Source organism: Amphibalanus amphitrite, unplaced genomic scaffold, assembly GCF_019059575.1.
Source record: "Amphibalanus amphitrite isolate SeventyFive unplaced genomic scaffold, NRLGWU_Aamphi_draft 000180F_arrow, whole genome shotgun sequence".
Taxonomy (NCBI): Eukaryota; Metazoa; Arthropoda; class Thecostraca; order Balanomorpha; family Balanidae; genus Amphibalanus; species Amphibalanus amphitrite.
In genome coordinates, this window is record NW_024881675.1 from 662,109 (window position 1) to 686,679 (window position 24,571).

Genomic DNA, 24,571 nt, shown 5'->3' on the forward strand with positions numbered 1-24,571 from the left:
TGCGACTCCACCACGAATGGTATCAACATTGTATCGTAGTCACATAACCTAAGCTAGCTTAACCCAAGATTCCTTTACTACTCAGGTTGGTTCACTAGGGAAATAAAGGCACCGTGGTGACGTCACGGTAAAGGGATTCTGGAGCTCGTGAACGGGGGCTGGCTTAACCTAACCGGTAGTTTATCTTATGGAGTTGATTTTTTTCATCAAGTAGGACTTAGGAGGGCATTCAATAATTTTCCAAATATAATGATGGGGCGCACATTTGTGTGAACATTTGCGCATCGTTGCACATGCACTAACGTGATTAGAGTGATCTTTTCCTAACGTTTAATTGGCCAAATAAGACAAACTCTGAGTGGTTGTTAATAGAACTAGGGCCTTGAATAGAACTATGTAATTCTTAATCGTTCTTCATCACCTTCTTCATCGCCTCTTTATTCTTTTTCCGACATTAAAGCTGGTAGGGATAATATTGACCCTCCCGCAGGTATCTTGGGTGCGCATTCTCAATTTTTCGTGTTTACTTAACCCAGGCTCATCTGCGCTCATTCGTGCATGGGAGCTGGCCTTTGGCTGGATAAGCTGCCAGAATGAGTAAGTTAGGTATAGCAACTTGGAAGTGTACCTACTATATTGCAGCATTGCTTATGAAGGTGAAACATACATATCCCATTAGTGAAATGGCTTCTGCGTCTTTTCCAGGCTGCGTCTATGTAGACACCGTCAGAGGGTTTGGTTGTTTATTAACGGCGAACAATGATTATTATCGGACGGTTACGCTCAGCCACTACGCGAACGTCATTGTTCCCAGCATATACAGTAACGAAGGGTCATAACATCGGCCGTTGTGCGACCGGCCCGTACACATCTTACAGTTTGATCAATGGCAGCAAGCAACGTCTTAATAACTGAACGGACACATCCCCGGCTAATGCGATTATACTATCCCACCGTCTCGCGATTCGTTCCACATTCGTTGCCCCTCGTTGCACAGAGGTGGGAGCGTGCCGCCCCTCAGCCCGGCGCCGCGTGCCAGCAGCTGCCATTATGCCAAATCACAGATAATGAGCACCGCCGGATCGGCTGAATGCTCGCGTCCACACACACACTCGATTCGTCTCAGCCCTCTTTCACCATGTACCCGCAAACCGAATAGTTGACACGTCGCGCACAGCGGGCGGCGCACCTCGCCTTATTGTCGTCTGGTATTGGACATGCCCGCGTGGTGAGAAAACGACGCCTGGTGTTCTACATATCCCTAATATCTCCTACTAAGACAGGGACAGCGATAGGTGACAGGAACAGCCTATGTGCAGTTATAGCGGGCACCAGTGATAGTTATTGCCTTCTCTGTTTAACATGCCAACTATAAAAAAAAAACTTTCAGAAAAGACAACAGATTGGAGTGCAAGAGAAACGAGTGTTGTGAGACGAGGCAGTGAAATTGCATTTGCAACTCATCGTAAGCTATGTACAGATACATATAAAAGATCCGTCCGACCTGGCGCGGACACTCTGGGCAACACAAACTTCATAACAACACTATACACATTCTAAAACAAGTACAAGGTTAGCTCTCTTTGCCACGCCGATCGCGCTGGGACCATGCGTCTAAAAAAGCACACACCTATTGCACACATCATCTCCCGTCGCAACATGGGGCCGCTGTTGGCTGCTGGGCCGCGGTCCCGGGTCCGCCGCGCCCGCGCAGGTGGCGCTGTCGGCGCGGCGGGCCCCAGTCGCTCACGAGATTCAGGCACACGGTATCACAACTCGCGGCGGAATGGACACTTCAGAGACACGTCTCGGTCGGCGAGCGCGTCTGCTGGAAAAAGGTGGGCGCCGGGATGCGCGACTTGGCCGTGCCGGCGCCGGACTCCTTGCGCGGAGTGACCCGCGCCGGCGCCGGAGGGGTGACTGAGGGCGCCGGCGGCGATAGGCCCTCGACCTCGCGCTGCCGCTGCGCCAGGAACGGCTTGTACTGGCGCACCAGCTCCTCCATCTTCTGCAGCACCTTGGCGTCGTCGTCGAGCTCGGGGTCGTCCATCAGGTCGGCCAGCAGGTGGCTGTGCTTGCGGCGCGGCGCCGGGCTGGCGGCCGGCTGCGGCGGCGCGCGCCGGCGCGGTCCCGGCGACGCCGAGGTGGCCCGGTTGGGCGGCGGCGCGCGGAACGTGTCGGCGCCGAGCGCGGGCCGCTCGCGCTGCCGACCGCCGCCGCCGCTCCACGTGTTCTTGCCGCAGCGGGCCAGGCGCGCCTCGCTGGCGCGGTTGGAGCGGACCGAGGCGCGCAGGCCGGCCTCGCTGCCGCCCGACTGGCTCCGCTGCAGACCGCCGCGGCGCAAAGAGTCCGACGACAGGCGACGCGTCGGCGCCGGCGGCGGCGTGGCGGCCGTCGGCGTCGGCGTCGGCGAGGCCTTGGGCGGACGTAGGCTCTTGATCATGCGCTGCGCCGAGTCCATGAAGGAGCGGCGCGACTTGGCGGGCTTATCGGGCCAGGGCGCGGTCGGCGTGGTGGGCGTGGTCGGCGATATGGGCTGCTCCGTGGTCGGGTCACTGGATTCCGTCGATGAGTGCGTGAGACTCGATTCAGGGCGGTCTGAAAAAGAGATAAGCAGCCAGTCAGCAAGCTTGCAAAAAAATCTGGCGCGAATTAGCGCTTATGAGAATTCACACGTGCTGTGCGTGATGTGTGACTGCATAGCAATAGCAGGCAGCAGCCAGCGTTTCCTCGATTAACTCCTGAAAGCAGCTTACCATGTTCTGTGAATATGAATGAACCAAAGTATAAACCATCTCTAACGAGCACATGTCTTCTGTTTCAGACATGACCGACAGTAAACCACCCGAAGGGGAGGTGGCGAGGGCCAACACACTGCTGGCCGACCTCACGGACGGCCTCGGCAAGGCGAGCTCGCTGGTGACGGCGCTGACGGCGAAGGTGAAGGACGGCCAGCTGGACACGGCGCAGGGACTCAGCTTCCTCGAGATGAAGAACAGCCTGCTGCTCAGTTACCTGGTGGACCTGGCGCGAGTGATGTCCCTGAAACTACACGGAAAGTCGATCGCCGGGGACGCCGGCATCGAGCGCCTGGTGGAGCTGCGCACGGTCCTGGAGCGTATCCGGCCCATCGACCAGAAGCTGCGCTACCAGGTGGACAAGCTGGTGCGGATCGCCACCACCGGTCAGCTGGGCGAGAGCGACCCGCTCCGGTTCCGGCCGCAGCCGGGTAACCTCGCCAGCCGACTGGAGGGAGACGAGGCCAGTGACAGCGACCAGGAGGCCGACAGCGCCGCCGGCAAACCGGGCAAGGCCAAGGAGGGGGTGTACGTGCCGCCCAAGATCACGGCGGTCCACTACGACGGCGACGAGACAGCCGAGTCGCGCAAGGAGCGGCGACTGGCGGCGGCGCGGCGGCGCGCGCTCAGCAGCTCAGTGATGCAGGAACTGGGCCGCCAGTACCTGGACACGCCGGAGGAGGTGCACGACTACAGCGACACCTACCGCAACCGCAGCACGCGCGAGGAGGCCGAGCGCACCAAGTACGAGGAGGACTTCATGGTGCGCCTGCCGGAGACCAAGCAGGACCAGCGGCGGAAGAGGGAGCTCACCACCGACTGGTCGCTGGGCGAGGAGCTCACCCAGCGGGCTGACCTGTCGGCGCTCGAGGGCCGCCTGCCCGTGGCTGGTGGGAAGAAGCGGCGTGCAGCTTCAGCCGCCAAAGCCGGGCCCAAACGCCGCAAAGGCAGGGGGAACAAAAAGCCAAGGTTCAACCTGTAGTGCTAGTGAAATAATACATTTACTTTACTTACGGCTGAGTTTGTCCTATGGACGCTTGGATTGCTTAAGACCTGCGTTGGAAGCACAGGCAGGTAATTGTCAAATGCTGCTCTCCGTTGCAATGCATATCGTTCTTTTTTAGTTATACTGAAACACATTGCAAGATTATCTGACCGTACCTCTATACAACGCCATAAATAGCTCAAAATCATGACACTGCTCAACACACATATGTATTTAGTACAATGATAGCCCTCCGTACTCACCAATATTATCTGCCCCTTTGAGCGAGTGTGCTCCCTTCCAGTGACCCTGGGAGCGGTAGCCCTCGTCGGAGACCTCGGAACTCGAGTCGCCAGACACCTCCTCGTAGAGACGTTTGTCGGGCGCGCTGAGCTGGGACGGTCTCCTCAGTGCCGGCGAGCCGCGGAAACTGATGGGCGTGCGCAGTGCCGGGCTGCCGCCCACGTCGTTGTTGTCGCCGTCCAGTCTGTGGGTGAGGGTAGAGGCGGGTTAGTGAGTGGCGTGGAGATAGTGATTCGGACGCGACAAAGGGAGGTACGAGAGACAGCGGTCTTTGAAACAGGCTGGAAAGGTATTGAGCACTGTCCGTCCATGTGCTCTAGTTTGTACAGGTGTCGGCAAGAAAGGCAAAGCGCCTGAAGGTTATGGGGTATAGCTATATTTTCGCACGCTTTGCTTATTAACATAAACAGCGTTTCTGCTGAATGTTAAACTGCTTCCAAGAACCACTAGACCTAGCAATACTAGGCCTCTGTGTCATGGCTATTGGCTACATTCATCGCCCGGCGCCATGTCTACAGCCAACACCTTGTGCCATGTCTCCCCGAAACTGCTGCTTCCGGATCGGGGTGTCGCCGCTCATCATCGTCTAAAAATGGCCCGTCTCCCCCGCGGAACTGGGTGACGTTGTTTACAGCGCGCGGCGCGCGGGGTGGCGCGACAGCGGCACCGGTGTTGTGAGGCGGCGTCAGTGCGCGCGGTGCCGGCAGATGTGTGTCGGCGCAGCGCCGGCTAATGACGCCGTGTCGGGCCCGGACTAGAGAGAGGTGACGGCGCGTCATTTGTACCGGCGCCCGGCGCGCAGAGACGATCGTCGATCGGTCTCGACGCTGCTGCAGGTGACGTGCCGCCGCCAGAGCCGCCCTCAGTGAGAAATGACTGTTCTCTCCCGGCAGGATAACAAATGAATGTTTCTAGTTTGGGAATTTTACCAGATGGTGTCCTTATGCATTCAGAGGAGGTACCAAAGCTCGGCTGTTAGACTCACACTTGTGTTAGTGAGTCACCTGAAGTGATATCGACGAAAACGGTCATCGTGGTGCCCCGTAATGCTTCAACATGATCGCGGAACGGAAGGGCTCCTCGGGTCGATTTAGACGTCTCCGATGACTGACGCTAGCACTGACGTGTTATAGCTCGAGTGTTGGGGCTGTGAGTCGAACCGACCGGGTGGCGTGGCTTTCCTTTGAACTCCCGCCGCAATGTGAGTCAACATCCGTCGGCTAATTTAGACGGCGCCACTGACCCGAAGCCGCCGGGGCTGGGGTCCGGATCACTCCCCTCAGCGCGGGCGGTATTCTGACGACGCATCTTATCTGTATCGTATCACACGCCTCTGGACGCGGCATTCTGACAAGCGGGTGCTCAGCCTCCGTCGGTATCTGGCCCGAACATGTGGACAAATCGACTGGCCTGTTTCCTTATCGAAGTCGTTAGTCCGCGGCACATACGCACAGCAATCGGGGCAACGCAGGTCACTGACCAGGAGGGAGGGGCGGGGTCTGGGTCGGTCATCGCCCATACCACAGCGCTATCAGTCACTGTCCTGAGACTGGAAATGGATCGGACGCTGTGGTAATGAATAACATTCATAACTTCCAAGTTCAAACCGATTTAGTTACTTCTTTGAAGCACTATCGATAATTTATGGTCTGCTTTCGCATTGCGTTTTCTAATAATCGAAATCCTTTGAGCGAGTAGCAGACATATTGGCCTGCGATTATGATAGAAGTGCAGTGTTGGCACCGCTCCCGCTCGCCCCGGGTCACTCACCGTTCGTATTTGACGGCCGACAGCTGCCTCTCTCCGTCGTGTGTGCCCGGCTTCATGAACAAACGTGACGCTATGGCCGCCCGGTGACCTGGAGATAAGGGAGAAAGACGTGTCACATACTGGGAACCAGCTGACGCCATCACTGCAGACAAGGGGATACACATGTGCGTATATCAGCAACATTCAGAGCACACGCGAGCAAGCTAACGTTATCATCCCGTCGACATTATCGACTTAGCTCTGACAAAGACAGCTACAGCAGCACCGACTGTGATTCGCGTAACCGGTGACACGATAAATGTTTGACACATCGGCTGTCTTCAATCGGCGCGAGGGTGACGCGCTGATCTAGTGCTGACACCATGTTCCTGATTGAGCTGCCGTCTCTGCGTGAGGCAGTACACCGCTCATCAATCTCCCACGAGTTTTACCGAACTGGAGGCTCATTTAGCACCGCCGCGGGCGAGCCACGCGCCGGCAGCGCCCGCGGGTCAGCGCTGACAATCAGCGGGTCAGCGAACTCAGCCCGCGGCCGTCGGTACTGCACCACATTTCATTCGGTAATGGGCCATCCGGCCGGCGGGCCCGCCGCGCTGCGCCCGGTGCCGACCCACCCCCACCGGAACATCGCCCATCACATGCAGATCGAATCTGCATAGCCGACCGGTGGTGAAGGACCGGGGGCGAACGGACATGGAGGACTGCGCGAAACAGGCTCGGAACCGAGGTGCCGTTCATTTTGAGAAGGCGGAGATTGGAATGTGAGTCCATCCGATCCGGAAAGTTATCGTTGAACTGAGGCACACAGCCGTTCCGCCCATCCAGCACAAAATCCACGCCATTGCATGGGATGGTGGACTAATCTGATTTTTGGGCGTTACATGCATGGTTGCAGCGGCGGACAGTGCATCAACGTAAGTGGGACACGACAGGGGCGCCCTGCGGGCCCGCACGGTGACGGCTGACAAGGCCCAACAACGGTGTTGACCGGGGGATGGGAGGGGTCATCAGGGGCGACAAAGCACGAAACCACCTAATTACTTACCCCGCGGCGCGCGGGGGATGTCAGCACTCCTGCTAAAACACCGCGTCGCCCGCGAGACACGCATGCAACCGGCACAAAGAGCGCTGTGCGCCGGGCGGGGTGCGACGCACCAAAAACAGCGGCGTTGCCCGGTGTCGTCTGTCGGTCCGATGGGCGTCATTATCGGATTGGACCAGAACGGGAGCGTCGGCGGCTTTGTGCCTGTCACTGTCAGATTTCACCGCAAAACGTTCCCACCCAGCCCGACGCGCCCGTCCGCGCTGTGCAGCCCGGCGCCCGGCCTGCCCGGTCGGTCAGTGGGACCCCGCGCCGATGGCACATGTGACCGGCGGGTTAGGAACGGGTGGCAGACGGTCGGGTCTTACCTGATCTACAGCGGCACGGGTCGTGTTTGTCCAGGTAGTGCTCCAGAGTGTCCCAGCCACCGCCGACACGAACCATCACGTGGTTGCGCAGAATCTGAGGAAAGAGACGTATGTTAGAAACATGAACAGCATGTTCGCTAAAGCGGTCCAGCTAGTTACCATGGAAAAACGCTCGGTATAACCGCGCCACGACAAGCATTATGAAATTGCGGGAAACCTTTAGGCAATTAAATCATCAACTAAGACTGCTCCTACAAGGAGATTATTACGTGATTAACTATGGCGTAATGAGCATGTTAATGCGGCACGCGTGCGCACTTACAGCCTAATCCTCTTGAACACCACTCGGGGCATGATCGGTTACTGAGCAATGACGCGTGTCGAGCCGAGCACGCGTGACAGGCCCTTCAATGTGACGCCGCCGCGGCCTGGCCGTTCCCGTGAACTCGGCGCCGTCCGTTCGGGGCGCCCGGTTTCATGAAACGGTAGGCGGCGCCCTTCAAATGTCTGGTGAAGGGCGCTGCCCACCTTTCCTTTACGGTGTTCGGCACAGGTATGACAGCGTTTTATACGAAACTGTGCCACATTTACAAGGCATGAAGCTGAAAATTCCGCCGCAACGCCTCGCCCCGAAGCGCCGATGCCCGTTCGGTTAAAAATGTTCACGAGCTCAGCCGAACGGGCCTCTTTCTGGCAATGTTGTAGCTGTTTTGGCCCGTGCCGATGGGCGCCGATTGACGTCGTTTTCCGCGATCGTGTTATACCGCTATCACCTTCCTCGATCTAGCCTGTGGTTTGGCAGGCCGCTCGGCAACTGTTCGGAATCAGGTAAACGGACAGACAGGCGCCAGCATTAACAAAACTACCATCCCCAGCTACCGATGAGTGTGAAAGCTATAGAGTCCTTCAATGATGAATCACCAGTCAGAAAACTTAGTAGCTGTGAAGAACAGAGAGCCTATTCCGGCCGAACATCAGACGTCTACTTCATGCATTCACGATCGCGAGAATCGCATAATGTTCAGCTCGACCTGGAGGAGTGCCCGGCCGTCCAGCCCGCCCATCACTGGGCGTCGCCAAGTTGCCGATGACGGCCGCGGCGCTGTTCGGAGGTCATGGGCGGCGCTCTAACCGCCGGCCGTCTGTCGCGTGCAAGGTCGTGCACTCTCACTGCAGCGGGCGCCGCCGAGCACAGCCCAGGCAGTGACGAGAGATTAACTCGGGACGGGACACGGGCGAAGCTCAGACGGACTGGGACAGCGCCCGGGCTACAGACAGGTCTGCAACGAGCCGGCCGGACACTGATGGAGCTTTATGGCCGAACGCCACAGTTGTGACAGGTCTGAGCGGTGTGCGAGGCCAGAGAGTAGCGCCGAGTTAGTTGTCTGCACTCAAAACTTTTTTACTACCTCCTGGAGAGTTCATTTTCATCAAACCCGCAAGATAATAGTATATTGAAAGGGTAACTCGCTGCTACCATTATGTTCATAGTAACGGTACGTGGTTAATATGAACTTATTCGCCAGCGAAGAGTATTATTACCATGTAAATATCAATATTACTCTCGCGATCCAGAAAATCACGAAAACTCTTTCCTCCTGGGTATCGTGACTCGGGTACAGATAGTCGTTTCATGCGTGGATCTTGTTTACCCTCGTGAAGATGATATTTGAAATGGAAACAATCAGCCAATCAGAAACGAGATCGGCCGTTTGCGGTTTGAAGGCCGCGCGCATCTGTCAGTTTTCGGCCGTTGGTCTCCGAGAGCGGATGTGAGCAGTGTCGGTGCCGCGCGGCGTGGCCGTTGGTGATTGTGCTTGTGTGTTGTTCATCGCCTATAGAGCCTCTGTGGACATTTTATTGTAAGTACCGATGTGCTAGAGCATTGCGTGCCGTTGAGTGGTGCTAATTTGACCTGGTTAACAGGACCCCGTGCACGGCCACGTGGCCTAGTGTTGTGAGTACGTACATTAATTTTGTTGTGATGCTACAAGTTTATGCATTTTGTTGGTGACTTTGAAAAAGCCTTGCACTGTAGTGATCCAGTCTCATTATCTCACGCAGACGGGCGACCTGCACCCAGGAACGCCGTCGCTCACTTCAAATATTGTGCGCTCTGCCTAATCCAATATGAGGGCGCTGAATGTCTTGTATTCATATTCAAATTGCATTCAAGTTGTATCGTGTTGTTTATTTACCGCTTGTGCATTGCTGAACGCTTTGTATAAATTTGTATGAATAAGTGAAGAGTCTCACAATGTTCATGGTTGGTGTGCCCCTCGTATTGTTTGTACGGAAGCCAAATATACCTACATTGTTGCTCTTGAAACATTTTTTTTTTTAGTTGGTGAGATCCGGTTAACAGAAGCTTCGTGAAGCTTCTGAAGGAAGCGTCTGTGGGTCTGTTACCATCCTCTGGGGGGTTTACACTAAAGGAAAGAGTAAACATTACCATGTGACAAAGGGTAGGCCATAAGAATATACTCTCTGTAGGAGGGTAAAGCACAGAGTAGATGATGCGTTACTCCCTAAAAAAGGGTTCCGTTAAAGATTTACCCTTTCAAAGAGTGTAACCCAAAAAATGTTACACTCTAGACAAGAGTAAATCAAAAGAGTTTACCATTCAGAAGATGGTAAAAAACGTCTGTGTGTCATGTTACCCCTCCCTGGCGAGTTTACTCTTCATGAAAGAGTAAAATTTACCATCTGGAAGGTGGTAAAAAACGTCTGTGTGTCAAGCTACCATGCTATGGCGGGTTTACCCTTCAGGAAATGGTAAAAAAGTTTTCAGTGTGCAGTCCGGAGAAGCGCCGACCACCACCAACTGGGAACATGGCGTTCCGCACACTTTAGCTAAGATTAAGTGCTTAGAGTGCTCTGCAAGACACGTGCCATGTGGTGTCATGAGTGGCCATAACTTATCACTGCACCAAAATACGTGTTTCTGCGGGGTAAATGTCAGGCAGTGTCACCAGGCGGGTCGTTATTCAAGTCCGGTGTCACCGTGTCCTGACACCTGTCATGACAGGACAAACGGCGGGCAACCCACGATGGTGCCGGTACCATGACAGTCCCCAGCGCGGCAGACACATACTGACGTCAAGACACCGGCCATTGCAGAATAAAAACACCACCGGCGATTACTCTCGGGCACTCCTGTCGTCTCTCTGGGTCTCTCTCCAGGTGCTAGCAGCCATGTCGCGACCAAATGCCGCCGTAAGTGCCGTGTATCGGCCTTTTCGTGTGACTGCACAGCGCTGAATCAGGGATTAGCGCGATCGCCGTCCCATGCCAGCCACTCTCGTGAGGTCCCCAAGGGCCGGGGTCACTCGGGGACTACTGAAGGCCCCTCCGTATAGTCTGACCCACAGAGTACTCAGCCTCACATGTTTGGGACTGCTAACCACCTCGGTCACGGCTCGGGGACTCCTGAGTGGGGGCGGCCCCTGGAGAGGATCCGTCTGAACACACGCAGAGGGGAGGCGGTGGGTACACAGCACTACCCGGAGAGCGTCTGTTGACCCAATGACGAGAGGGTGTGGGAGCTCTCTCCGACTGTGCATGGTCGGGAAATGATTGGTATGCGCGGTCGACGCGCCACTCGAACCGGCCTTGCACTTTCGTTTGAACAGGAGCCGACAGCAAGGCTGCTCAATGGCATTTAAAACAATTGGGCTGCGCAGCGTCAATGAAAATGCCGATCGGCAGATAAGAGTTGACATTTTTCGGTAGCACAAAAGAGACCTGCTGATGGAAACATTGATTGCAGATTGCCTTAATAAAGTGACGCATTTAACCAATGCAGTGCAGCAGGCTTAATTGTGAGAAGGTGAAAGTGATAGTAGCAAAGCACCGATGATATACCTATTACCTGAATAAACGAAACGAAATAAATAAGATCTTTGATGATTAAGTCCGAAAATTTGGAATGATAAAACTTTTTTACCGAAGCATGATAAAACTAATTTAAAAATTAAATAGGTACATCTATTGGTTTCAATATAAATTTGATCAAATTCACTATGAATGTTGGCCGGCGAATGAGTCTGGCGTAGCAACCACTCCTATTGCTCTGCAGAGCCTAAGGACTGGAACCGCCCCTGCCCCATGGGGGATTGGTGGCTGACAAATGCTATCCAATAAGCTGACAATTAGGGCTTCACCACTGCCATCAAACATCGATTATCGATTCGTAACGCCACCGAATATACCTATTCAATATTCCCTGCATAACCAAAATAGACGGTCATCAAGACGAATTCTTCCAGAACCCCTCGCACCACTGCGGTTTCAAGCCCTATCTTTTGAGAGTAACGCAGGCAATCAAAAAACCCTCAAAGCCCTCAAATAGCGGTGCTGTAATCTTAGCCAGGAGTAGGAAACGCAAATCAAAGCCTTGTGACGATAGCTAAGCTCGCATGTCCGAACGTAGATCATGCCAGTTTGCGTAGCCAAAACATCCATCGTTTGTGAGGCAGACGAGACACGATATTTCGAATACTGATACAGGGCCGCAAACACCATGGGCGTGACGAGCTCGCATGACAGCCGCTCATGAGCTCTTGACTCTAAACGGAGCCAAAAAGAATGGGCTACGTGACACTAATGCGAACAAATCATCGGGCGTTGAGAAATATCTCCGCCGCTTTTAATGACTATCGATGTTCGTAGACGCTCGAATAGGTTTTATTGCCCTCCATTTATGATGCGATGATGGAGAAAGACGTACGATAGGTCGTTTTGATTTAACATGAGGTAATCAGCGGGCTGGGCGGCGGTTATTAATCATTCCGCCAGTACCTGCTTGGTACACTGAGGCACGTGTTCGTCTGCCCGGCGCCTATCATCCGCATCGCAGTTTTATCGCATATATCGACAGCCGATCACCACATTGATAGTCCGCGATCGCAGAAGAAGACAGGATGTTTGAAACTCCGCCCCATCATTCAGCAATGAATCAATCAGGGCGACAGACACATTTCCAAAGTAAGATCGCGCCCCGTGCACGCCTTCTGTAACCCGAGACTGAATATGAAAAGTCGCGAAATAGCAAGCATTGTAGAATACGATTATGTCAACCGGTCCCTTGTACCGACATCATGAATTATCCAGTCACATTATCAACACACAAAGCATCTTTGTTCCATATACGAACTAACTAAATACACGGTCAGATAATGGAGCAACCGGACCAAACTCCCTAAAAAAGACAAACGCCCCATAAAGGTGAAGCATGCTGTTCTTGGCTCGAGTTATGGCCGTAATAACGCCACAGCGAGCTGCCTCGCTCGCCCTGGAGCCGAGGCAGCTGTGTCCCGGGCAGACAGCCTTATTCACAAAGTTCCGTGCCATGTAGGGACAGAGTCTGATGCTGGTGAGGGACGGACGTCGTCGTTATGCCCAACGATGCGCAAAAGAGAAAGAGAACAGGCTACGAGAACGACAACTGGAGAACGGAAACAAATGGCTTAAAAAGAACGAAAACGGATGAATATATTGAGTGTTCTAAATCAAGCCGGATTTGTGCGCCGGTACCACAAACACTTGGATTGAGCTTGAGGTGAATGACTAAGTCCCGCCGTCCGTGATTCGTGACCCGTTGCCCGTGCCGGCGCCAGGTGTTTCAGGTTCCCTTGCAGGGGACACCGGCCGGCCGTGACTCTGCGGGGCCGGCTGGGCCTCACGGTGACCCGTGCTCCCGATCCGGTGATGTGTGTGCGGGCAGGCGGCCTCGATCAACCCCCACCCGGCTGGCCAGATGGCCGCTGCTGATGCAACTGGACCCGCCACCGGCCCGCGAGCCTCATCAGGCGAAACAGTCCCCGACAGAAGCTGGGACATAGGCCCGCCGAAACGACTTCAAAGGACCGTCGCGAATGTTTGAACTGACCGCTGTTAGCATGCCAGCAGTGTATAGCGGTGGCCTAACATTGAAACAAGAACCCAACAGCGACAAAGAAGAGTGTATCGGCGACTCGATTCCGACTAATTGTAAACTGATATTCACTATAGAGGCCGATACTTGTATGTCTTACCTCTGTCAAAACATAAATAAAAAACTGTTATGAGCTTATTTTTCCTAAAAAAATGCATCTTTTATCGGAGAAGCGATATTCTGCTAAGACAGATTAGTGACATTTATAACATCAGACCGTTACCATCACCCATCACCTTTCAGTTCAGCGAACTTTGAAGGCCGCCAGCGTCATGAAAACTCGAAACCCGTACTAACCGCGGCATAAATTATACGATTCATGCACATAACAGGCTCATGCGTTTTTTCAAGAACATTAAATGCAAGTAAAAAGCAGCTCATGACTAAGACGACACTATAATAGCAAGACTGTCATGCACATTTTCAGCCATGCTATTTTTGAAACCGTAGGTAATCCAGCGCGGGCTCAGGGCTGTCGTGGTCGTTCTTGATATTAATTTTGCACTAATAAACGACTCGTCTGAAGCTCTTCATAACGTTCTAAACCGGAGATCTCACTCCGATAGTGTACCTAAGGCACTGAACGTGACGCACCGCTTACAGTATAAAATGTTTCATCTCCCTCTCATGCCCCCAGAATCCCGGTGGTGCAATGTTTGTTTATGTTTGGCCGCCAGCACAATCTTATCTAACGGAATGAATATGCATGAGCGCTGATTGAAACCCATGGTTTCAAGGCCGCAGCTGCAGTCGGAGAGCTTCTCTCTGGAGCGCTTCAGCTACAGTACTACGATTGGACAGTTTTGAGTATTCTGCCTATGCCCACAGCTTTGCCTCCCTACACCAGAGTGAATTGTGACGGTGCAGCCGTCGAAGGCCGTCACGCAGAACACCAAGACTCCCGTCAGCGCGCACACACGTCCGGCGCTCAGCTCGCCTTCGCCAATGTTCCAGTGTTTACACAGTCACGCCTCTGCTGACCCGAATGTCCAGCTCGGACCGCGTCGAGGCCAAATGCCTCCGGGTCGGGGAGGCAATCCTCCGCCGAGAGGCAATCCTCCGCGGACTGGGAGCGTGAGGCAACCGGCTGCGGTTGGCAGCACGGTCCAGACGGACGGGCGCCGCCGCAGCGCCGCGACGAGCGCGCGAGCCGACAGAATGGAAAGTGTGGCCACGGCCAGTCGCTCGGAACGGCTCCCATGTGACCGTGCGCCGGCCGGCCGACTCCCCGAGGCAGTGGATGACTCGGTGGGCCGCTCTGGGCGGTCTGAACAGTCCTCAGGACGGTATACACCTGGCAGGGGACTCAGGGAGGCTATATTCTGCAGTCTGCCGCGGATACTCGGCTACCGACCGGACCAGCTGGGGACCAGATGGGTTACGGGCACGTCGGGCAGCATGACACACGGCACCGAACAGCCGGAGATTATTTTGGCTAGCGGGGCGTCTGGTCCACCCTTCCGGCAAGGCCGCGACGGTGGGGCGCCGGCGAGGACCGCTCGGAAGGCGACAAAGGGTGGAGACGCGGGTCGGACAGTGGGTGGGGTGGTAACATGGTTCGAGTCCATCACACTTGTAAAACAGTGAGAGGGCGAGACACTAGTGTCCTGAAATGTTCCGTTTGTTCTGCTGGTCAATAGAACACCGCTCCGACGGCGCTCGGACCCGCCTGCAGCAGCTCCGTTCCCGCCCAGCAGATCAGTCTCGCTAAGCGTGTTGCAACGCCGCCCAACAGCTCAGGGAGCGGTTGGTCGCACATAGCTCACTGCGCGCTTCGGTCCACTCAACTCCCACCATTAGCGAACGGCACGAGCCAGCTGGGAACACGGCGACGGCACCGCTCCCTGTCACGAGCCGCCGAGCCGCGGCCGTCACCTTGCCGGCATCAGCGCGCTCGTCGGTCAGCTGAACGGTTAGCCAACGTCGCGCCTTTCTAACTCTGTGCTGCAGCTCACGACACCCGGGAGTCGGGGCTCGGTGTCAGTGACACGCCGACCTCTGGACTGACACGATGGGCGGCCGCGCTGACACCGTGGACAATAGGTTGCCTGGCCATCCGGCAAATCGGCTCTGTCGGGCGGCGCGGGGGGCGGGGGGTGAGGGAGCTAACGACAGCCGCGCTGAATGACTGCTAACTGGCCCACTTCCGAGCGGCATTGTGGACGGTGGACCTGTCCGCCGGTACACAGGGACACGCCCCGCCGCTCTGCCGACGGGACCACGCCGGTGGATGAGGGACAGAGTGACAGCCACCGACCGGCGCAGCTCGTGAATTTCCGGCGCTAATGATATGGTCGCGTTCAATGGTATAACGTGGCATAAATGGCCATTGTGGGGTGAATTGTGAACGCGCATCACGCATGGCGCAAAGGCTAGGTACTGCCGCGCACACAGCAGTGCTCGTCATCCGTAAGTGGAAAGCAAAAACGTGATTTAATTATACAAGGTAAAATAAACGTTACTTTCCTCATCATTCCCATTTTGTCTTACTTGGTATAGCTAATATAATAGCTAATATAATTAAAACGTTCTTATGGAACCGAGCAGCTTAGTGATTTTTAGGCATAGTTGATCAAGCTCTAAGTCGCAACTCGCAAGCCGCTTCAATAGAATGAATCCTAAAAATATATTTCCCTTAGATTTTCAGATGAAAATGATTGAAAGCTTGAAATGATTGCACGCTCATTGCATTCGAACAAATAGATGAAGCCCCTTTGTCGAGCGTAGCAATGCTTGAGGCCGCATCATGAACTGCAAATGTACGATTAAAAGTAGATAAGTGAATAGCAGGGCGGAAGAAAGTCAGAATACACAAGCATAGCGTGCGGTGATTATCGTGCATAAAGACATCAACAGCCCATTGTTCACCAAAAATGGCAATCACTGGGGCCCATTTATAGGTCGCTGCTGCCTGATGTCTTTGTTAGTTGGATAAAAAATAGTTCAGCAATGAGGCGATAAAACACTACCGGGCATCATTAGCGCAGCCCCGGATACCGTTGCCCAATCACGTCTCAGCGACCATCCGAGGCTGCAGGGTTTCGTGTAGGGGACGCTGTTTCCAAACGGCGCTGGGCATTGTTCAGACGACAGGTTCGCCCAAATCGGTGAAAGGCGAAATTCCTTAAAACAACACCAACACAGTTTTTGCCGTCAAAATGCATGGCGAAGTTGTCTGTACCTTGCGATTGTCCGCCTGATTAAGAACAGCTTTGTCCGCAACCCGGCTTCCATGTTTACGTGCGACTTTTGCGTGATAAATAAGCGATTCACTTAAACGGACATGTCGCCCCATTCACCCGACAAATAAGGAAGCTCCGTCGACATTAATCACTGGAGGAATGTGTAATAACGGCAACCAGCCGGTGCTAGCAGCTGAAGGCCCAAACGCCGGCCACAAAAGAATGCCTTCCTACACCCGGACCTAGCACTGTGGAAAGTACCGGTCCCCTTATCTGTAAACGTTACACGGAGATATCTAAATGCATCTACGTTCTACATACCTATTAGAATAATATCTACATCTTGTTAAACGTTTGCAAGCTACCAGGATATCTTTGTAATCCGTGTCCCCGAGTGCCGCTTACCCTTATCATCTGGCAAAGAACATAACATAAGAACACGAAAAAATATACTTTTTATGTTGAAGCACGTCAGGAAATTTTCCAATCTAAATATTGATGTGGTATATTACGACTTATGTCATTTAGGTTAATTACATCTAACCTCACGGCAGGGTGACAGCCGGGGCATTCCACGATAGATCGTACCACTTTTTCCAATTTGACACCCTCATCTCTCGGATTTTAACGATAATTGGTCTAAGGGGTAATCAGGGGCTCTGAATCCTCCTGTGAAAATTTCAGACTAATCCAATGAGTAGTTTTTGAGTTATAAGGTATAACATGTTTTGAATCTTGCGTTGCAGCGCCAAGTTTGGCGGGCTGTAACTCTAAGACGGATAATCCAAATGCCAAATGCTATACGGCATTGAACTTGCATTGAAACAAAGAATAATATGCATTTTTAAAAGTTTGAAATATAAACTATTTTTGATATATAACACATCGAGTTTCCTTTCATTTGCATTTTTATGCCTTTGGGACCAAATTTTTTGGAATTTTTATTTGCTTAAAAACATTTTTGGATCATTATTAAGTAGTATGCGAAAAATTAGGAAGGTGTTCTTTCTACAAATGTGCTTATTTTGCGTCACCGTAATGGTCTCGAATTGTGATTTCGGGAAGAGAGCCTACGAATGGCGTGGTAAAGCTGCCTAGTGATATCACTGGTTACTGAAAGTCCAATTGAAGTCATTTTTGCCTCACGTTTGCATTGTTGACCTTGCGTGACGTCATTCGTACGTCACTAGGGTCATAAGAGTTTTTCGTCAATAACTCTCGATCAAATTGAGCTAGAGAGACGGGAAAGCTACCGATGGACTCGGGAAGACCTTGCGAATCGAATGATGTGCAATATGATCTCATTCACCCAGCTTCGTGGCCTGACCCGACTGTTAACCATCTCTGTGGCGGCGCTGTTTGTCCAGCGCCGCGCTGGTTGGCTTTGCCGCGGACTCGGGGCGGTCACGTGATGCCCGGGGGCTGGCTGCCGGCTGGGCCGCCCGGTCGGGGAGCGGAGCCAAATACACGGCAGTGTGCTGACACGAGGTCAGCGACTTAAGCTGACCTCACCAGAACAAACAGTATACCATTCGACGCGCCGGAGCTAGGCAAACACAAAGATGCTAAAATCGGGGCTGTGCGACCATTTGTTGCGAAGTTATCTACCAAAAAACCGGACCCGTAATTTGGGTCACTTGAAATGATCTCAGGGGTCACCAATGAACCTGAGACCTTAAAATGTGGTATCATTCGATGCATCTTGTAACGGCGCACATGTTCGTTTTTTTCCGCAAGGTTCTAGCTCCATTAGAGGCGAAACGGCGAGCTGGGGTCGTACCGACCCCCCGGAAACCCATTTTGTATGCATTAAAATGAGAAACTTATAGAAAGAACACCTTTCTAATTTTTTGCATGTCGATTTTAAATGACCTGAACTTTATTTTGAAGAAATAAAAATGGCAAAAATTTTGGTCCCAAGGGCCGAGATATACAATTTAAAAAAAGTATTACGACTTTTCTCAATATGTTAAGCTTTTCCTTCCAATTTTAAAAAAGCCGTATTAATCTTTGATTCATCGTTAGTTCAAAGCTGTTTACCGTTTGTTGCTTGCTTAGTTCGTTTTTGAGTTATAGCTCATCAAACTCACCCTTACAATCTGAAGTTTAGAAAATATTATGCAATGTAGCTCAAAAAGTTTTCGACTGAGAAGTCTGAAACTTTGACAGGCGTTTTTGTAGCCTATGATTACCCCTAGTACCAATTTTCATTCAAATCTGAGAGATGAGGGTGACGGGCCTGGTACGATCTATCGTGGAATGCCCCAGCCATGTCGAGTTAAAACCAAACCGCACTGCGCCCGTCTTGCCCTTCCCCTTCCAACACAGACGCACGAGATTCCGGTACTCACCCGTACAAAGATGAGGGTCTTGGTGTCTCCGATGCGGTACTTGCCCTCGGAGACGCGGATCATGGGGAACTGGCTGGGGCAGGAGCACCGCTCCACCAGGTCACGCACCTGCAGAACACACAGACAGACAAACACGGGTCAGATCTCTAGCACGATGGTTGCGGTGTTAAATCGACCGCAACGTTTCACACGTAGCAGAGCGCACGTTGATTAAACTCATGAGAAGTGGACTGAAGCCTTTGAGGACCGGTAAGACCTGATGCGAGGATAGGAACAGAAAAACGAATATTTTAGGTTTGCCTCTATACGCAACCTTTTATGATTATTGAGTTGGCCAATGCGGGCATGAGCTGCTAAACCTGCATTTATGCATGGGAACATCGGGAGTCTGGTGCAATTGGCGACATTGCACGTTGCAATCCGCCAATTCCCACAGACACAGCGCTATGGCTTGCGTCACATGTCCAGCTCTCTCACAATCCCGGATGGTATTGTGTATGATTAAATCGTAATTCAGCTCATATTCAGTAAAATGAGAAGACAGCCGAATATATCATTGTCCCGTTTTGTCCGGTTGAGAAGACTGAAAGTTACATGACATGACATATCCCAGGATAACAGCCGACAAGAAAAGGTCCAACATTCTATCATAAAACAGAAAATTTAAAAGAAATAGCTCTAACAATTGAAAGCAACGACTATCGATCAGTAAGATTGCAATATAATACAAATATTTTTGGAGGGAGGAGCATGATGGTGCAATGGGCTCTGTCAAGCTCTTGCCACAAGCAGTCGGCGTGATTTAATTGCAGACACAAACGAAGACCGTTCCTTGCCGCCTTCACTCCCTGCATTTCCCAATCGCGGCGACCGTCACATTGTTCCAGCCACTGTTCCTTTGTATCAACACTCGGCGGAAACCGCAATGCCGCCGGCTTTCATCATCCTCCCCCCTCCCCTCCCCCTCCACTTCCCATCGCCGGCGGCACCATTTGGTACGCACGACACGCGCTGCCCCCTCTCTGAGTGCGTTATCGCCGAGACGAGAGGACGGGGGGGGGCGGAGTCCGGGGGCGACGGGTCAGAGTCCGGGGTCGCCAGGCACGTGTCTCCACTGGGGAGGGGAGGGGAGGCTGGATTCAGCTGGGCTGCAGCTGGAGTATTGTGATCGCCAGATGTCTCAGTGCCGAGCGTCAGTTTCGGGCTGAGATGGTCCGACGGGCGGCGAGATGACACCTCGACGCCCCTGCAGGCGCCGGGAGGAGGTCGTAGGATGGGTCGGGGTAGGACGCAGCGCCCGTCGGAGCCCCGGGTCTAATGAGGGGGGTGTCGTCTGACAAGAGAGGATCGCGCGGGTCGGATGACAGTCCAGTCTGGCCAAGACGAGTTACCGAGTTACTCGTTTATCAGATAGCGAAGCAGACTTTGACATCGGAGCGACCCACGTCGACAGGCAGCTGCGCTCTCATACTGTCAAATCCTGACAGTCTGTCCAGTCCGTCAAGACTTCACTGACCCATTCTACCGACCAACAACCGGCCTGACCTGACCGGTCCAGCTAACGGTCCACCCGGGTCACCTATTGACATGTGACCTCCTGCCCCAATCGGACGCACATCTGACGCGGCCCGCTATAGCGGCACCATCCAAACGTCGATCTCACCGCAGATCTGACGCCATTTTCAGACGGCCGAAACACGTGAATGATGACGAGGCCGTGATAGGGCGGCACAAACGCGCTATCGGCGCTTCGTCTCGCCGCCGGCCGCTCGCTCGTTTGGCTGTTCCGGGCCCAACTAGGAAACGCGGCGGGACGCACGCGCCGTCCGTCCGATGTATAGTTTATCTTTACGAAGGGCAGCCCAGAAAACGCTTCCGCCTTCGCTGTGATCTCCGTTGGTAGGACAAAGTGGACCAAGGATAAGACTGATAGCGTAAAATTTAAAATCCAGCAGCCGACGCCAGGAAAGAGCCAGAGAAAGCATGACTGCTTCTGTAGCGGTGCTGCTGGGCGGCTTTGCGGTGCACATGTGCCGTGTGAGTGACGGGTGGCAGTTAGCGGTGTGATCGTCCGCCTCGGAGGACGACACCGGGTGGGCAGGTGGACCGTCTCCTCTTTAACGCCTGTCCGATTCCCACTTGGCACCAGCTCCGCCGTCGTGCAGTACAAATTTATTTGAGAGGCTTGCAATTTCCTTACAACATATAGCCTTCACTGCTCGGGGAGGAATGGGTTCAATTTGGAAGGGATGGGATTTGCCACCGGCTGCTGGAATTGCTTGGCTTTAAATCCCAGGGCAAGGCCTTCCCATGTTCCCATTTCGTATCCGTTCGATGCCAAGGGCTCTATCCCATCAGAGAAATAAATGCAATTCGAGCATGAGTGTCTAGCTCCCACTGGTCCTTAATATAACCATTCGTTACTCCCTTTCATCCGCGCACGCACATTTATTCGATCATGCATACATCTACGAAGAACATTCGGCTAGACAAACCGACCCTCCCGTTTCCATCTAATCCCCCCAGTGGCGCTGAAAATTGCATGGTTATCTCCTGAGGTGAGTTTATACCCTGCTTGGTACTTATGCGCGCATAATGAGGTGTTAACCCCTTTAAGTCCCCGAATTCTAAGCAAATTGGCACTGGGTGTCCTTCTGACCCCATTTACGTTGTAACTCTCTTCCGCTGAAGTTACGTTTCTCACGCACTCCCGGCCACCAGTGCATACATTTCCATCGACTACCTCTCTCTCGCTCGCGCGCACTGCCACAGTGCGGATAATTTCGCCCAAGCTCAAAGGAAACAACGGTTGTACGCACCTCTGCCGGTCTGTCGACTCGGTGTTGTGGGTGGTCCGGTTGTGCCTCAGTTGAGGGATCAGTTCCTAAATGATAATACCCTCGGCGGAGCCACTCCGCATAACAACTCTACATTTCCATCGACTACCTCTCTCTCGCTCGCGCGCACTGCCACAGTGCGGATGATTTCGCCAAAGCTCAAAGGAAACAGCGGTTGTACGCACCTCTGCCGGTCTGTCGACTCGGTGTTGTGGGTGGTCCGGTTGTGCTTCAGTTGAGGGATAAGTTCCTAAATGTTTATACTCTCGGCGGAGCCACTCCGCGAAACCATAACTCTGTGTTTCTTCTGAACACCTCGGCGGAGCCACTCCGCGACATTATGACTCGACAACCTTGCCCTCGTTTATCGCTCTTACACTCTTACATATTAGCCCTAGCCCTTCAAAGTCCGGCCGACACGGACGGCTAGCCGCTCGGTGCCTTTGCTATACTTCATGGGAATACGCAGTAGAATTCATCGAGTCACGGAATACTCATTTTCCATCTCGCAGTGATCGACGGCGTCAGCAGAGTCAAAACAGGCACAGGGGCCTGGCTCGAACCAGCCTCTTTCCGGCTAGTTGGATTGTCTCGGTCTTTATCCTACTTTGTTGTATGGTTTAGTGCAATCGCGTCGATATATGGTACAATCATTGGGAGCAATATAGAGAATACAGCAGAGGGAGAGAGAGAGAGAGAGAGAGAGAGAGAGAGAGAGAGAGAGAGAGAGAGAGAGAGGGAGAGAGAGAGAGAGGGAGAGGGAGAGGGAGAGGGAGAGAGAGAGGGAGAGAGGGAGAGGGAGAGGGAGAGGGAGAGGGAGAGAGAGAGAGAGAGAGAGAGAGAGAGAGAGAGAGAGAGAGAGAGAGAGAGAGAGAGAGAGAGAGAGAGAGAGAGAGAGAGAGAGAGAGAGAGAGAGAGAGAGAGAGAGAGAGACCGGATTATGAGAAAATTGTCATGGGGTGGTCCATTTCGATGTTTCCCCATACTCGCTCACATTTGGCTAGATGTTCATGCCCGTTAGATTTATCATCCCCTGCTGACCTTCCTTACACTCATGCCGATAAACTTTCAGAGTTTTTATTCACGCAATACACTTTGGAATAAAATAAGTTAGAATTCAAGCGGAGGCCTCATGATTACCAGACGTACCCTCGATTCGATTTTGTTTCAAAACAAGAATAGCATCGCGCATATCTGTTACCCAAATCTACACACCCGCGCAACCCTTTCCATCGCGCAACATAATTCGTCATTTCCGACCAGCCCTGACGCAATGATTCGACAGCGATCCAATTAAAAACTGAGTCCCCGAGTCCTATTTGAGACACCCAATAAATTTACCCAATCAACGCTTTGCCCCCCCCCCTTTAAAAAAGAAGCTTACATGGTGTTGTCGTTACGCCTAATCATCACGCTCAGCCCGAGAAAGGTAGCCCTGAACCATCAGCCGGTTGGTGCGAATCACGGAGTGAATATGTGAGGGACGGGAGCTGAATGATTGCATGTTGGCAAGGATTGAGCAGTCTTCCTTTCTGTGGCAATTCTTACTTGAACGGCGTTGTTGACCAAGCCGGTCACCGAGAGGTCGCTGATGATAGCAGTTCGTCCGTTGTCGATGGCTGAGAGCGTGCACTTTCCTCGATCCAGCTCTCGATCACTGTTGTACTGGATCTTCCCTCGTCAGCTGCCGCCCGTCGCGCTCCTCCCGTCGTACTCCATCCTCCGTGCACTGCCGTGTCCTCTGCGCTCCGCCCAGCCGGACTCGATGCTCCGTGCACTCCGGTGTCCTGTGCACTCCTCGATCGGACTAGATGCTCCGTGCACTCCGGTGCCCTGTGCACTCCTCGGTCGGACTAGATGCTCCGTGCACTCCGGTGCCCTGTGCACTCCTCGGTCGGACTAGATGCTCCGTGCACTCCTCGGTCGGACTAGATGCTCCGTGCACTCCGGTGCCCTGTGCACTCCTCGGTACCTCCTCCATGACTGCCTCGTTCCTTTATACCCAGATTACTATCGCGTTGGTGTTCCAGGTGTGATAAGCATGGCTAGATATTCGTCGGTGTGGCGTGATAGGCCTAGTATCTTTATCTGTATGATGACTCACGAGTGGCATCGGTCCTGGTTATCGACTTTCTCCCAGCTGGTTGTAATTGGGCCGGGTGCAGTGCTTATCACTTTTGCTATCTTCTTGCCATCTGTCGTGCACACCTTTGTTCTGCTGGGAAGCTGAGGTACCCTGTCCGGCGTCGGCGCTTATTGCTTGGTTTGGTTGTAATCACGATATCTCGGGTATTGGTTCATATGTATGGTCCGCCATGGTCATTGAACTTCCCAGCTGTTCCTGTTTTGGCCGAACGCTTGTGATATTAGCGAATTCGTCAGTTATTACTCTGTTTGCTGGACGCTCATTTGTCCCAGCTGCCGTCCAGTATCAGAAGTCCCCGACCGTCGGCGTCGCTGCTCGTCAGGTGAATGCCAGATATGGGCATTGGCGTGTCCCACTCTCGGCACGGAACATCTGCTCTTCTGGACGTACATATTTGCACCTCCGATTCCGCAGGGAGGGTGACTGGGACTTTTGGTTAGCATCTGTCGGCGGCTGATAACTTCGTCGGCGTGAGTGTAATTTTGATGGCTTGACGCCTTCTATTTGCGGCACTTGCGGCATGATACGGCCCGAGGGGTCCCTGCGTCAGCTGTTTCTTGTTTGACATGCTCACACCGGTGTCGATCCATGGTCGAGGCGGTGCCGGTGGCGATATCCCAGGCGCAGGTGCAGAGGGTTGGCGCACAGGATGCCGGCCGATTGCGCTTTGGAGAGATAAAGTTCCGTTATGAGCTTTTCCTGTAGATGCGGGCGGGGAGGCGGCAGTGTTTACACCTCTGCAGTGCCAGGTGTAGCCCGTTTTTGGCGTGGCCACCCAATTGGCGTGCGACCGATAAGAGGGGTCGGCGCTACGTCGGGTCCAGGTGGGGTAGGCCATCTGCCGCCTGCGCCCT

At 53.3% G+C, this 24,571-nt stretch overlaps 1 protein-coding gene across 1 annotated transcript in view; it reads right to left on the reverse strand.

Annotated features, from left to right (window-relative positions):
* Nucleotides 1–729: 729 nt before the first annotated feature.
* The window catches only part of LOC122384042 (GAS2-like protein pickled eggs), a 72,883-nt gene continuing 49,041 nt past the window's right edge, over nucleotides 730–24,571 (reverse strand). The window contains exons 3-7 of the mRNA XM_043371009.1: nucleotides 18,735–18,842; nucleotides 7,267–7,360; nucleotides 5,857–5,944; nucleotides 4,047–4,270; nucleotides 730–2,598 (exon numbers count right to left, since the gene is read on the reverse strand). Of these exons, the coding sequence (XP_043226944.1) occupies nucleotides 1,796–2,598; nucleotides 4,047–4,270; nucleotides 5,857–5,944; nucleotides 7,267–7,360; nucleotides 18,735–18,842 (1,317 nt within the window). The 3' untranslated portion in view covers nucleotides 730–1,795. The remainder of the gene's footprint in view (nucleotides 2,599–4,046; nucleotides 4,271–5,856; nucleotides 5,945–7,266; nucleotides 7,361–18,734; nucleotides 18,843–24,571) is intronic.